The 15,721-nt window shown below is 34.2% G+C and overlaps 1 protein-coding gene across 1 annotated transcript in view; it reads right to left on the reverse strand.

Moving 5' to 3' along the window:
• Positions 1 to 15,721, reverse strand: part of DOK6 (docking protein 6) — a 663,764-nt gene that overhangs the window by 381,345 nt on the left and 266,698 nt on the right. Inside the window, exon 3 of the mRNA XM_072604125.1 lies at positions 394 to 508. Coding sequence (XP_072460226.1) covers positions 394 to 508 — 115 coding nt within the window. The remainder of the gene's footprint in view (positions 1 to 393; positions 509 to 15,721) is intronic.

Here is a 15,721-nt window from a genome sequence, read left to right on the forward strand (position 1 = left end):
GGGCTGTGCTTTGTTCCTCTTCTACAGTGACAGCATTATTATCATGCTACCAGCAGCTTAGCACTACTTGGCAAGAACATGACTATACATCCCAAATGCGACTGAATCATGTCTCTCCTGCACTGTTTACTTAATTCTAAGAGTGAGAACAGAGGACCTAAGAGTCCTCAAACCACATGGGAGCAACATCCAGACAAAGAGATAAAACAAGCATCCAAAAACATCTACCAAAATCAGTATTTCCAGTTCCTTCCTAAAATAAAATAAAAGATCTAGAACACATTCTCATTAAGATAAGGTAACCTATTCGGTACAGTATCCTAATCCATCTGGGCCATTGTTTTGGAAGCTGCTTAATTTCCTCAAGCTGCAGCAACGCTAGTAATTGCTTACCTGACTCACAGGCAAACGTCTTTGACGTCTCATCATGAAAGATAATTGCCACTGCATGCTTCTTGGTCTCTCGAGGCAGTCTGGTTATGTTTTTGATGTTGTGCAGTTCAGTTACCTTGAAAGAAAGAAACATATATTTTTAACCAAGGAGATAATATAAATTTTTAATGAATAATATGTAGCCAAAACATTTAATTTTCACTTTTAAAATCTTTTCTAAATATATTTAGTTTCTGTTGCTTTTTTGTTAATTTTCACACTTAGACTTCCTCCAATGTTATCTTGCTTTGGCCATCAGATTTGCTATTTTCAGAACTTTCGTAACAGTCATATAATTGACCCTCTTGGCTCCTTGTAGCTTTACATAGGGAATACCAAACTTTTTTTCTGATTAAAAGAAAAAAAATGGAAACAAACATATCTAGAGAAGATTTTACGAACTTCTCAGTTAATGTATCTTTTCTAATGACTCTTCACAGCAGTAAATACTTACTACCAGCAAATTTAAACCCTCTTGGTATTATAAGGCATACTCATTTTTTTGGTCCTATGTGACATACAAATAGGAAATGTCTGGTTTTCATCTTTCCCCTCATGGGACCTGTGGTCACTAGGGTACTGCAGCTTTCTCCTAAAGCTCTTCCCTCAGCTTCCTTGCTGTTCAGGGGTTAGCAGTATGTGTGTCTATCATAGCTTGGGTGAGAGACCACCTTCCCTCAAAGGTAACTGTGTTGCTGGGGGGAGGGGGAGAACCATATTCCCATCCCCTCTATCCCATTAGCTCCCTAGAAGTTGGACCTATATATGGGGCAAATGTCCATGGTCAGTGGGCACACTGCCCTTTGTCCCTTGCCACTTTGTCACTGTGGTTTCTGGGATGAAGGAAATGTCCTGGTTTCCCTTTCATTCCTACTTACACCTCTGCTGCTTTATTTAGGGTTTAATTTTGAATCTTTTATTTTAAAGGAGACAAAGTTAAAACAAATCTATAAATATACGAATATTATATGACGATTCTTATTTTAACTACTTTTAATTACTTATTAAGTTTTATCCTTTCCCTCATTGATTAATAGACTTTTTCCTTCTGAAGTAGTGTATTTGGTGGTAAAGAGGAAAAAAGAGAATTCTAATCAGCCCATTGATACAAAATATGATTCTCTTTGTTTTTTATGCAAAGTAAAATAGTCATAGATTGATTTTACTTAAAATATTCTAAGGATATATTCCTGTAACAAGAAATATTTATTTAAAAATTCAGATATTTTATGTATCTGACCTAATTTAGAAATGGTCAAAAGCTACCTAGGAAGTTCTATGAATTTCAATGAAATACAATACACATTCTTTAAAACCCTATTAAGTACAATGCATTGTGTTTGATTAAAGGTAGATATTAAGTTTGAATGAGACATTGTTTCTGCTCTCTTGCAATTTATAGTCTAGCATTAATAGAATAATTATTGTACTAAATTGGAAAATTCTTATAAGCAATTAGGCAAATAACTTAAAACCATTGAATTCCTGTCAGTCATATATATCTTGCTAAAAGCTAAAGAGTTAACAGTAGAAGTACCATCATCCTTATAAGCATTTATTGAACAACTTTTTGAGGAACATTATATCAGATAATCAAGAATGTTACAGTTTTAAGAGACTTAAGAGTTGATCTAGACCAATCTTTCAAAAGGTAAGAATTCCCACTAAAACATATGGAAAGAATCATCTCCCAGCCTCTGCTTTAAGAACTTCAGAGGTAAGGCATTCAATCACTACTTCATGATAGACCATTAAAATTTTGGACACCTCTAATTAGAAAGTTTTTCCTTGTTTGAAGCTGAGATCTACCTTTCAGTAAATCCCCTCTATTGCTCTAGTTTTTCCTTCTGGGAGAAAAACACTGTGCTCAATTTCTCATCCACATGATAAGTCTTCAAATAATTGAAAAGATATCTTCTCTCCTCTCAATCTTCTATTACTCTGGCTAAAGATTCCTAGTTCTTATATCTGGTTCTTGTATAGCATAGGTTTTTTTTTTTTTTTGCTTTATTATACTGGTTGGACTCTTCTAGATGAATTTCAGTTTTCCAGTGTTCTTCCAAAAATATAGTGAACCAAAATATGGTTTGTGGCCTAATCACGTTTATCCTAATTTAATACGAGATTATACTAGTTTTTCTTTGCCTCCAAATTACACCATAGATTAATATTCAGCTTATAGTTCACTAAAATCACCATTTTCACATATTTTTCACATAACCTATTGTCTTATCATATCTCCTTGCTTGCTATATTTGTAGTTGATTTCTAAAAAACTCAATTGGAGGATTTAGACTTAGTCCTAATTAAATTTCATTTAAACAGATTCAGCTTGTTATGCTAGTCGGTTGAGATAGTTTGGGATATCCTGCCATCCAACATGATAACTATGCTTCCTAGTTTTGTGACATTAAGGTGTTTTGATAATCATGCCATAAATGCCTTTTTTCCAATTATTGATTATGCAATCTATGCCTTACATATGTCATATGATTCTCCTCTGTAGTAGAGATTGAGTATTGAATGTTCTGGGGTGGGGGTGGGATGTGGATAGTGAAAGCCATAGACAAGAGAGATCCTGGTCTTCTGGATTCCAGCTTTTAGAATGAAGACGTAGTTCTAGATTTTATTCTGTTTTCTGAAGTAAAGAAAGACTTTTGGAAGAAGTCAATATGTAGAATAGCTGGAACCTCAATCATGCCCCTATCCCCAGCTTACTTCACTAGAGACTTTGGGGAATTTTCCCTGGAGTCAGATTTGGGTGAGATCTTTCTCTGTCTCTGTCTATCTGCGTCTCTCTCTCTCTCTCTCTCTCTCTCTCTCTCTCTCTCTCTCTCTCTCTCATTCTCTCTGTGTATATGTGTTAAGCTGAGATATGTTGTTTCCAACGAGAGAGCGCTCATTTTCTCCATGCATTCTCTAGTGTATTCTCATGTGCCTTCTCTGATTTCTGTTTGCTATTAGATGAAATAAATGATTTCATTCCATTGGAGTCAAACCTTGAATATACATTTTGGGGGCATTCCTCACTAAGGGACAGTGATTAGAAGCTCAGCTTCTGATTATTTCTCCTAGAAACCATGTTGTTTTTGGACAATAGATATGTAATCCTATTCTAGTACTCCCTATTTTTGAGGAAAACAGAGTGGTCAGCCTCTGGCTCCAACCTCCTGCCTCACTTCCAATCAGAAATCAGTCTCCCTTCAAGAAGGGTAGATAATGGAGACTCTAGAGATATCTACTATTACCTACTTGAAAATCATCTCTACAGAGATTCATGATATACTCATAACCTACTTGGACAATACACAACACTCACCAACCACTATAATTAAAAATGTTGAACATAATAGGGCACAGAGAGAACTCTGAATCACTCCACTAAACATATTTATCTAGGCTGACATCAATTCATGATCACTATTCCTTACATCTAATTATTCAAACATTTCTGAATCAACTAAATGTAGAATCATCCAGCCCAGACCTCTGCAGGATGTTTACAAAGATATTGAGAAATTAATCAATATTCTATCTTTATTAAGTACCTTTTTTAATGTTACCCTGCACCAGCAGTCCACAATCTAAGGAAGACAATAAAGTCACAGTTAGAGATGTATAGGAATATACAATTAGTAAATTATATTTAGATAATGATATTGGCAAGTTCACTCAGTGGAGTAGAAAGTAAAGATTTGTATATTAAGGGGAATTAAAATTATCCAATTAGTCAAGGAAGGATTTTAAGAGATAGTAGAATTTAAGAAGTTGGGATGAAAGAGGGACAAACCTTAGAAAATTTGGATAAGGTGACAATCAGAATGTTAAGATGAAGAAATGGTGAGGAAACTTTAGTAGAAAAGCTTAAGGGTAGTGTTTGTTATTGTGTCATCTGACCAACGGTGCCAGTACAAATTACCCAGACGACGTTATCAAGCTGGGGCATGAGAGGCTAGAAACCAAGAGAAAGGCAGTAGAATGAACAGGGTAAAAGAAAACAGGCATTCTGTACAATCCAAGGGAGTATTTAGAAAGTATAAGGAGTAACTTCAGGAACTGAATCAAATAGTGTTATTAATGACAATAAAATTCAAAGGAGCCTTCTGTCTTATGAGGCAGGAAAGTCGTGACAATAGCTATTTACATAGCTGCCTAGTGTTCTCATTGCATTTTTAACTAAAGCAGTTTAGGGCTATCCTTAGTTTAACTCTTCTCTGTTTGGTCAGCACCTTTGGGACCAAAGGATATTTAATGGTTTCTGAGCAGGCTTCCTCAACTTCAGTAGTAGAAGTACCTTCCTCATCTTTACTGGCCTGGGCAGAGATGCCTGATCGCATTGATTCTTATTGGAAATAGACAGACAAAGGGGGTAAAGGTAGTCTAAGACACACTGATGAACAATTTTGAAGTGAAAGGCAAGAATTTTTGGTTTATATTGTAATCTATTAGAAAAACACAAAGTCCTAAAGAAGTGTCTTGCATAGTCAGGGTGGAAGATAGAAAAGCCAATTTTGACAGCTGTACTGAAGATTTATAAGAATGGGCAGTGGGGTTTTGAAGAGAAAGGTTGAGGAATGAGTAGGGTAGGGCATTGGAAATAATTGCACAGGCAGATAAAAACAGTACTCAGGAAATGTGCCTTTAAGTTAGAATGATTAATAAAGTAGGTTAAATGGTATGAATAATGTAGGACAGTAATAGTTTGAGAATAACCTCAAAGCAATGTTTCAATTTAATTTTTTATTTTGACAATAGATGTTACAATGCTGTTACCTAAAAAGAACTTTAAAAGAGGAAGAGTCATACAAGTGTTTCTGTCAGTTTAGGTTTGGAATTTGGAATGAGACAGTCTGTTTGAGTTGACTGACAGAAAGGCTTTGCTCAAAAGTGAGGAAAACATAAGATTGGACAGGTGACTGTCATTATCATTGCTCCCCCTGACCCTTTTTACTAGGAAACTTTCAGACTAATTTTTTAAAAATCAATTTTTTTTTACCACATATAAAGCTATATGTGATTGAGATAGTCATTAGTAACACTGAATTTTTTTCTCTTATAAGTTTTTTTTTGCTATTAAAGGTAGCACTCTGGAAAGAGAGGAGTGGTGAGGAGAGAGGGGAAAGATATATTGGGGAGTGAAAGTGATGTAAAAACACAAAAACATGGTAAAAATTAAAGCAATATTCTTTTTGAGGAATTAACACTAGAGATCATTTATAAAATCTCAAGGTGAGAATAATTTTATTATTTTAAACATTTTTCTCTACCTATCTGATCAGTATCAGATAATAGATAGTATTAAAATATTCTCCACTGCAATGGATTTCCCATCTCTCATAGGATGCTGAATTGGGCTGATCCTCATGCATTTTTATTAAATCATTAAGGGAAAGGCAACGATAGCTGTAGGCCTATTTCTCTCATTAAATGTATATTTTATGAAGTGGGAAGAACCAGGAAGACACTGTACACAGTAACAACACTATTGTAATGATGAACAACTGTGAAAGATGTAGCTACTCCGTTCAAAACAATGATCATCAATTCCAGAGACCTATGATGAAAATTGCTAGCCACCAACAGAGAGATAACTGATGAATTCTGAATGCAAACTGAAATGTACTTTTCACTTTATTTTTCTAGCTTTTTTTCAACATGGCTAATACAGAAATATGCTTTGCATGATTTCACATGTATAACTGATATAACATTGCTTGCTTTCTAAATGTGTGAGGGAGGGGTAAATGGAAGAGAATTTGGAACTCAAAAATTTTAAAAACGAGTGTTAAAAGTCAATAAATAAAAACAAATACTTTAGACACTTTTATGCATTGGTCATGCTGCAAAGAGTCATACAAAGTGTTGTGCTGGGTCTCTTGGGTGCAACATTTACTTTCTAGCTTCATGTCTCTGGATAAATCACTTTAACTCGCTGAGCATCAGTTTCCTTATCTGTAAAAAAGAGATAAGACCTACTACAATGTAAGAAAAAATACTCTTTCAACTAAGAAGTACTAGATAAATGTGAAATATTTTTAATATTCTCAGGTACAATTTGGGTGTTCAGGGGTAAAAATTATATCCTTGTTTGCAACTAAATATTAAAACATCGTTTAGGTAAGTATGATAAGAATTGGAGAGATTTAAAAAAAAAATTTGGAGCGATGTTTTTTAGGTGGGCCATGTAGCTTACAGAAATTTATTTAAGTGAGAGAGGGTATGTTTCATCTGTGACTTCCTAGCCTTTATGTTAAGTGCACTTGGCAACAAACATTAAAATTGTTTCCATGTTGGCAAAATAGGTGGATTGAGATGCCATAGCTGCCTCATCCTCTTTCCTTATTTTAAGAAAAATACCTGGTCTTTCTTGGTCACAAGGGGCAAAAGATGAGAAAATGAGAATATATTATCAAAAATGTACCCTCATTTCATTGCTGGAAAATAATTCAAAATAAAAGGTTTATTGAAACTTGTTGTTCACCCTTAATTTTCAAAGAGGACCAATGACATGGAATTGATGTCCTGATTTGCCAGTACACCGGATTTAAGTGAAGCAGACTTGCACAAAGTCATCAGCTTCATTCTGTCTTCCAGGGCCTTCAAGGTGCAGTGGCAAGATAAAAGTCAAGATAACTGGAAATGACCCAGGATGCAGTGGATGACCTTGATATCTGACCAAGCTCTAAGCACTCCATAGCACCATATAGAAAAACAGAATCTAAGAGCTGGAAGGGATTTTAGAAATCTCTTTCAACTACTAATCCAATATATCCATCCCCTTTAAAACATCCTTATTACTTTATGCAATTTTTGATTCAACATTTTAATAAGGGAAATCTCTACAACTTACAAAGGAGTCTACTCTATGCTTAGGAAGCTGTGAGGAAGTCCTTCCCTGAGCAAGTAAAAATATGCTAAATTGCAGCATCCATTGTTGGTTATATCAACTTTTCATTTCATTCTCTGGAGATATAGTTTTAGTCTCAATCTCTCCCCACGCTTTTTATTTTTAAAAGTATGTGTATAGGTGTATATGTACATATTTATTTCATGAGAATTTACTGTTTTTCCTCCCCTATTGCCATTTTTTGAAATTTCTCTTGAGGCAAAATGTTATAGAAATCTAAAATGATATTTTACATGGAACATTATGTGATCACAGGTTTTAGATTTGAAAGGGCCTTAGAAACCATCTAGGCAAATCATTTTATTCACACTTAAAAAGCTTAAAATTACTCAAGTAATACATTGAAGAAAAGGGATTTAAATTTGTCTTTTCTGAATACAAACCTATTGCTATTACATCATTTTGCAGGATCTAGGTATGTTTAGTTTCTAAAAGAGCGTACATGGCAAGCGTCCCTATATATTAACAGGATTATCAAAAGTAGTAGGAGAATATGAAAATAAGTAAAGAGGAAAATGATCTATTTGTACAAAAATATTTACAGTGACTCTTTTCATAATATCCCCAAACTGGAAACTAAGGGGAGTACTCACATAGAGAGAAATGGATACACATATTATGGTATATAAATATAATGTGATATTATTGTGTTATAATGGACCATTGTCAGAGGAGACTGGAAAGATCACAACAAAAAATTGATATGGAATAAAAGGAGCGTTAGGAGAACAATTTATGTAGAGAAATAATAAAGAAAATTTTAAAGACTTCTGTATTGAGCAACATAACGATAAATCATGAGTCCAGAGAAATAAAGATGAAACGTGCTCTGTACTTTCCAAGAAAGTGGTGGACTTAAAATGAAGAATGAGAGATATATTTCTGGACATGGTTAATGCAGAGATTTGTACATATGTATGTGTTCGTCCTCCGTTGCCAAAGAAGACCATGCCATCAGAGAAGTAATGACATGACTTGCACTTGACTTTGTTTTGAGTGAAGGAGGGCTGTGCAGGTCACCAGTCTCACTTCTCCTCCTGAGTCATCTGAATCCAGTGATCAGATATTCATCAGGATGACTGGAGATGACCCAGGATGAGGCAACTGGGGTTAAGTGACTTGCTCAAGGTTACACAGCTAATGAGTGTCAAGTGTCTGAGGTGAGATTTGAACTCAGGTCCTCCTGACTCCTGCACTGGTGCTCTATCCACTGCACTGCCCCTTGCAGAGATTTATTTTCCTTGACTATACATATATATTATGAGGGTTTCATTTTTTTATCATTGAATAAAAGAAACTAAAAAAAATTATGCACATCACTTTTGTATTAAGTTTATAGAACATTTTATGGACATACACACTACATTTCTACTAAGATATTCCTCTCATAAAGCATTGCCTGACAGGTATAGAAATAAGAAGCAAAGGGATTAGATGATTTGACCACAATCACCTCCACTGATTGTTAGCACAGCTGAGATTGTAATTATGTCAATGCACATCAGTTATTATTTATCACCAAATAAAATTGTTAAAAGTGACTTCAATCAAGGATAGAAGATAGACATATTTCAATAAACTATAATTCATTATAGATAAGAATATTAAATTATCATTCAGAGTCATTTTATCAATATGAGAAATATTTATTTTTATGTTGTTGAATAAGAAAAAAAGATCAAATTAAAAAATATTCAAATAGTAACAAGGGCAAGACTCCATAAACTATATAAAGTTCTCTCTCAAAGTCTCTTAGATCAGAGTTATATGCTATACAAATAATTTTCCCCTATCTGCTTGAAGATTATAGACAAGTTTAGGAATTATTAGCCACCACTAACTGTGACATGAATACTTCCCCAAAGCAGATAGATGCATTTTTTTCCCCAAGAAGTTGGTACTTAACTTATCATTTAAATTAACATGATGAATAAAGAGTTAATTTCCTATGAGCCTCATTATTTATGTTGAGTCATTGATACGTATTATGGTCTCATTTTCCTCCATTTCCTCTTTTGTCACCTGACACTAGTACAGAGTATATTGTAAAATATAAATGACTGGATGGTAATGCCTATCAGGGACCACACAGATAGACATAGGTTGTGCCAAAAGATTTAGGGCAGTTTTAAGGTATAAAGCACTTAAAACTACACGAAAACCTTTGCTATGCTATATTTAGTGATTGCTTTGTTCATTGAATGTAGGGCAAATGCCTACTTCTTTGTGGCTTATTCCCTGTGAGTCATTTTGAAAAACATTTGTGCACATGTTTAAAATGAATAAAATAAAAGGCAATTACTTATCAAGCATTTATTAAGCACTAACTATGTGCTAGCCACTGTGTTAGGTGCTAGAAATACAAATACCAAGAATGAAGCAAACCCCTGCTCTTGATGAGTTTATATTCTAATGGGGGAGTCATGAATATATATATATATACATATATATATGTATATATATATATGTATATATATAGTGTATGAGAAAGTATCTTGAAAGAGAGGAAGGATTTTATGAGATAGAAATGGAGAGGGAGTGCATTTCAGGTATGGAGAAAACCTAACACATAATCATGGAGGTAGGAGATAGGATGCTAACAAGACTGTTTTGGCTGTGTCACAGAGAATGAGTAAGACAGTAATATATGATGGATGAGACTAGAAAGATGGGTTGCACTTATATTGCAAAGGATGTAAAAAGTTAAAAGAAGAAGTTTATTCTTCATTCTATGAGCAACAGATAATCCATAAAGGTTATTGAATAGGAGAACAACATAGTCAGATCTATACTTAAGCTTAATACAGGGAGTCTAAATAGGAAGCTATTGTAACAGTACAAGTAAGAGTTGACAAGTGACTGAAGTAGGGTAGTATCTGTGTGAATGGGGAGAAGAGAATATATAGGATAGCTACTGTAGAGATAAAACAGGAAACCCTGTTGGGAATATGCAATAGGTAGCTGGTGAGGTGGGACTGAAGCTCAGGGGAAAGAATGGGGCTGGATCTAGAAGTCAAATTATCTGTGAAAAGGATAATTAATGAAAAGTGGAAGTTAATGAGGAGAGAGACAGAGAGAAAGAGAGGGTGAAAGAGAAGGTGAAGGAGAGACAGGCATAGAAAGAGAACAAAAAGACTAGGAGAAAAGGAGCCTAATTTAACCAATGACATAATTCCATGTGTCCACTTTCTTAAAAAGTATAACCAAAAAGGAGTAATTTTTAGAAAGATTAATAAGCTTAATTTCCAGCTGTAATAAAGGTGATGTTTTTTGTTTCCTGTTTTAATTGTCTTTCTATGACAATCCTGTTCTTCTCACTATACTGTGAATGCCTAATTCCTAAGTTGTGTAGGTTTCCTTTGGGGTCATTAGATTTTGAATTTATTTCTGACTAAAAATTTCTTTAGCAGCTTCAATTTGATACTCCACACATACTAAAAAATAAATAGCACCTTGAATTTTCATGGCTAACATTACATAATTCCTGAATGAATGCTTTATGTCTGGGGTATGAGCCAAGAAAAGCTGACTTCATTTTTTTCATAACTGAATTTAAAGAAAGTCTTTGAATATGTGTTCCAGTGATTTATCAGGTATAAAAAATGAAGTTAACTGGTAGCAACTAGGACTTATGATTCTCAGATTCATGCACTCTTGGTAACTGAACCAGAAGAAAAGCAAATAGATTTTAACCTAAAGCTAGAATTTCTTGAGTTCCAATATTTCTCATTGATTCAAAAGGGAGTTCACTTCTTCCACTTATAGTACTGATACTTGAAATATCCCCTGACCTTTTATTCTTGGTATTTTAATAAAGTTAGAATTGATCTTCTTTGACTAGACCCTGATCCAGGGCCTTTGCTTTCTCAGCTGGAAAATGCATGTCACAATAGTTTCAGTACTTGCCTTACTGTTTTGATTTGAGAAAAGTGGTCTGAAGACTTTAGTGGTTTAAAGAAACGTGCTTACTTTTCCCACATGGGTTTTTTGGTCTATCGCTTATTGACTTTGTGCTAAACTCTACTAGATGTCATGCCTGCTTGATTTCAACATCTATTTGATTAAATGTATACACAATAGCATATACATGTTATGATACATCAAGAAAATACAGATAGTACACATGTATGAATTTGTGTATTTATCATGTTTGTATTTTTACATGTCGAATAAATACACTCTCACACAAACAAATAGCAGACGGTCTCAAAGTTAGGAAGACCTGAATTCAAGACCCAACTCTAACCCATAGTAACTGTGGAATCGTGGGCCAGTGAAAGGAAACTTGTGAAGACTGGAAGTTATAGCAAAGATCTTGATCAACCTGGATAGAAGAAGTGAGGAAATCTATTTTCTGTTTTCATAGTGTATATTAAAAAAAGCCTATATATCCTAGAAAGATAGATGAAAGATGATAGATAGATGAGTATTGTGTTCAGTCATTTTTAGTTGAGTCCAGCTCTTTGTCACTTTTTTGGGGGCTTTCTTGGCAAAGATAAAGTGATTTTACATTTCATTCTCCAGCTCATTTTACAGATGAGGAAGCTGAGGCAAACAGGATTAAAGTGTGCCCAAGCTCACACAGCTAGTAAGTGTCTGACAGCAGATTTGAACTACATGAACATAAGCCTTCTTGACTCCAAGTCTAGCTGTCTATTTGTGCCAGCTAGCTGACCAGATAGATACAATCTACCCATTGAGGTAAACAAATTTAGATTATCTATCTGTTCATCTATCTGTCATCTATGCAATCCACATCAATTTCCCAAGGCAACTTTCCTTTTGCATAGCCCATGCTCACATATCACATAAGTATTAAATAACACATCTGGGAAAGTTTTAAGTCAAAATCTCCTAAATTAATAAAACAAATATTTCCATTGCCTTTACTAAAATAGTAATATTTTATAGTGATGTTAAAATTAATATCATTTAATAAAAACAAAACATATTTATACTATTAAGTATAATGAATTCAAATTACTTGAACATATGAATTTTTAACTCTATAAATTATACTTTTGAAAATGTTTTAAAATATAGATAATTTTAACATAAGAGCATATTGTGATTTATAAATAAATGAACAAATATATAAATAGACATACATGAAATAATAGTTCAGATCTTATTTTTACACTGATTTAGTGCATGATCAAAAAGATTTATAGATCACAGAACTTAATGTAGTACGGTGAAATTGATTGGGAATAAATGTCAAAGCCTTGTATTTGGGGCTCAAAAAATTAACTAAGAAATTCAAGCCAGGGAAAGCATAGATGGAAAGCAGCTTAGCTAAAGAAAAAAAAAAAGCCCCACCACATATCTGGGATGTTTAATGAATCATAAGCTCAATTTCAGCCAGTGGTATAATATGCCAGCCACAAGAACTAATTTGGTCATATTATTCAATTAAAATAAGTATAGATTCCAGGAATGAGGATTGTCTCTTTCTATACATCCTGACCAAACCACATCTGGTGCATCTGCTCAATTCTGGTCGTCACATTTTAGGGAGGACATTTATAATCTGGAGACTATCCAAAAGAAGGCAGTCAGGAGAGCATAGAGCCTAGAGTTCACGTCAAATAAAGGATCAGTAGAAGGCACTAGAAATTATTAGCCTGAAACAGAGAAGTCTTATAGAGAAGATATGGAAGCTATCTTTAAGTTTTTCAAACGATATCTTCTAGAAGAGCTACTTGACTTATTCTTTTCAGTCTCAGAGGGAAGCACTGGAAGCAATAGGTAGAAAATACAAAGATATAAATTTAGGTTTGATATAAAGAAATATTTCTTGACAATCTTAGCTATCCAAAAGGAATAGATTGCCTTGGGAAGTAGTGAGTTCTGCTCACTGTAGCTCTTCAAGAAAAGGTTCAATGACCAAATATCATTATGATAGAGGGAACTTTTTTTTTTTATTAGGTATAGGTTCCAGGGATGGGGAACCTGTGACCCTGAGGCTGCAGGCGGCCTTCTAGGTCTTTGGATATAACCTTTTGATTGAGTTCAAGTTTTATGGAACAAATCATTTTATTAAGGGGATTTATTCTATGAAGTTCAGATTCAGTCAAAGGGCTTCACTTGAGGACCTAGAGGCCTCAAGGCCACATGTGGCCTCAAGGCAGGTTCCCCATGCTTGGCAACTGTTCAGCTGAAACCACTGTGGTGCCTTTCAATTCTGAAATTTCGTGGTTCTGTGAATTTCTAAAGATATTCATCCCTCTAGATAATTTTTCTATCGTGGAAAATGAGAAAGTTCCATTAGGAGAACTTCATTAGATGGACTCTAAAATGCCTTCCAGGTCTAAAACCTATCATTTCAACAACTGTAAAATAAACATATATTTCTCATTAAAGATCTATTATGTGAGAGACATTGTATTAGGCCCTAGGGCTACAGAGCCAAAACAATTAGTCTCCAAATTCAACATCTAATGAAGATAACTCTTGCTTGGCAGGAGGTGGAAGAGCACAAGGAAATAAAAGCAGGTATTGATTGAAGAGTTTGCCTTGGAATGATGAATATTGCAATATTAAAAGATTTGAACATAGAAGACAGATCCTCTGACTTCAAATTCTATCCTCTTTCTACTATATCATACATATTATCAACACAGGCTACTTTCAACCTTATTATTCATTTTAAACAATTAGACTATTGATAATATCTGTGCTTGCAGGTATAGTTGAATGGGACAAATTTATTAAAGGCAGTTCTTGCCCCTGTTCAAAGGTGAAATCAGTGTTCTGGTTATCAATTTCAATTTGAAGAAGTTGACTGTTGCTATGTCTTTGAGACTCTTAAAGCTTCCAAAATGTTGATTTTTGAAGAATATGTACAAGTTCATTCCTTAGAGGTTCACACATGGCTTTTCTTTTATTTCTAAATAATCCACAGCTAAATTTCTTTAAGGCAGTCAGGTCATTTGGAAGATACTGGACCATTTGGAATGACTAAGTCCCAGCTGCAAGATACTCATCATTAACTTACAATTTCATCTCACTACTCTAAATCCTAAGTTATTTTGGAAATCTTATTAGCACAAAATCCCTGCTTACAACTCTGCTTGAATCTGAAATATCAGCTTTCACTCAATTATTTTTAGCCTTATTTTCTTATGACCTCTTTGATTGCAAATTAGCCCACTTCAGCTCATCATACAACAGCATATACTTGCATGGCCTAGACTGGTATCCACTTAGGAAGCAATATTTGTCCATAGATAAAAAATACTCAAGAAACTATCATCTTTTCTTACAAACAACTGCTAGATTTAATAAAATAGTAAATGGGAAGGCTTGATGTTAGGAAAAAAATAACTTTAAATTTATCAAAATTTCACTGAACTGCAAAGGTAGCTTCCAATGTCTTTATTTTGTTTTTCTGAAGTAGAGTTAATTAGAAAGTCCTTGTTCTATAGTTGGTGAGAATGGCTATCCTGGGACTACATAAAAATGTGAAAGGACAACACAACATTTTGTAAACATATTGAAATGTGCTTTCAATTACATAGAAACAAAGGAGGAAAATGAAGATCTATTACCAAATTGTAACATTTCAAAATAATCCAGTTATTGGATGCCAAATTATATTTAAAAAATACTCCATAAGCAATAGTACAATGAAAGTTTTGAGAAACACTGTTCATAGATATACCTAATTTTATATGTTCCAGAGAAGAAGTCCTCAAATAAATATCTTCCAATTTGGATTTATTTGGAAGACATATTTTGCCCTATTCCCTCTTATGAAAATTATTCTGTAAAAAAACAAAACATGTAAGGTATTATGCTGTCATAATACCTAGCTCATATGCTAGCTTTAATAAAGTTATTTTTATTTCATTCAATACATCCCTTAATACCTAAACACAGACTACAAATAGTGGCAATTCTGATCTAAGATCTTTCTTTTTTCCAAACACAGATATTGCAACAAGTGTTGTGGATTTTATCTTCTTGGTCTTTTCCATGCCTCCGCTTTATAAGTATTCACAGGAACAATAATATAACAACAGTACAAAAATGAGCTAAGGAATTGTCCAGCAAAATGCAGAGCACTTGAGGCATCTGAGCTTTACTGCCTCAGGCATGCTTACAGATTTTTTAATTTCCACAAAGAGTTTGCACTTTGGCATGCAGTCTTTGAAATACTTCCTGAACAATGCAAAGTGTTTGTATTGTTGTTGATCAACAGTAAGATGCAGTCAGGATCTGAGAGCATAGAGAAATTGAAGAAATGTCAGCCAAGGGGAATACTGAGAAAGAACATACAACTCTTCATGGAGTAACTTCTGCTATGTTCATGACCGTGAAATGGAGGACTACTCTGAATGTCATAATGGGTCTGATTCCATTAAATACTAAAAGGAAACT

Source organism: Notamacropus eugenii, chromosome 4 (genome assembly GCF_028372415.1).
Source record: "Notamacropus eugenii isolate mMacEug1 chromosome 4, mMacEug1.pri_v2, whole genome shotgun sequence".
NCBI lineage: Eukaryota > Metazoa > Chordata > Mammalia > Diprotodontia > Macropodidae > Notamacropus > Notamacropus eugenii.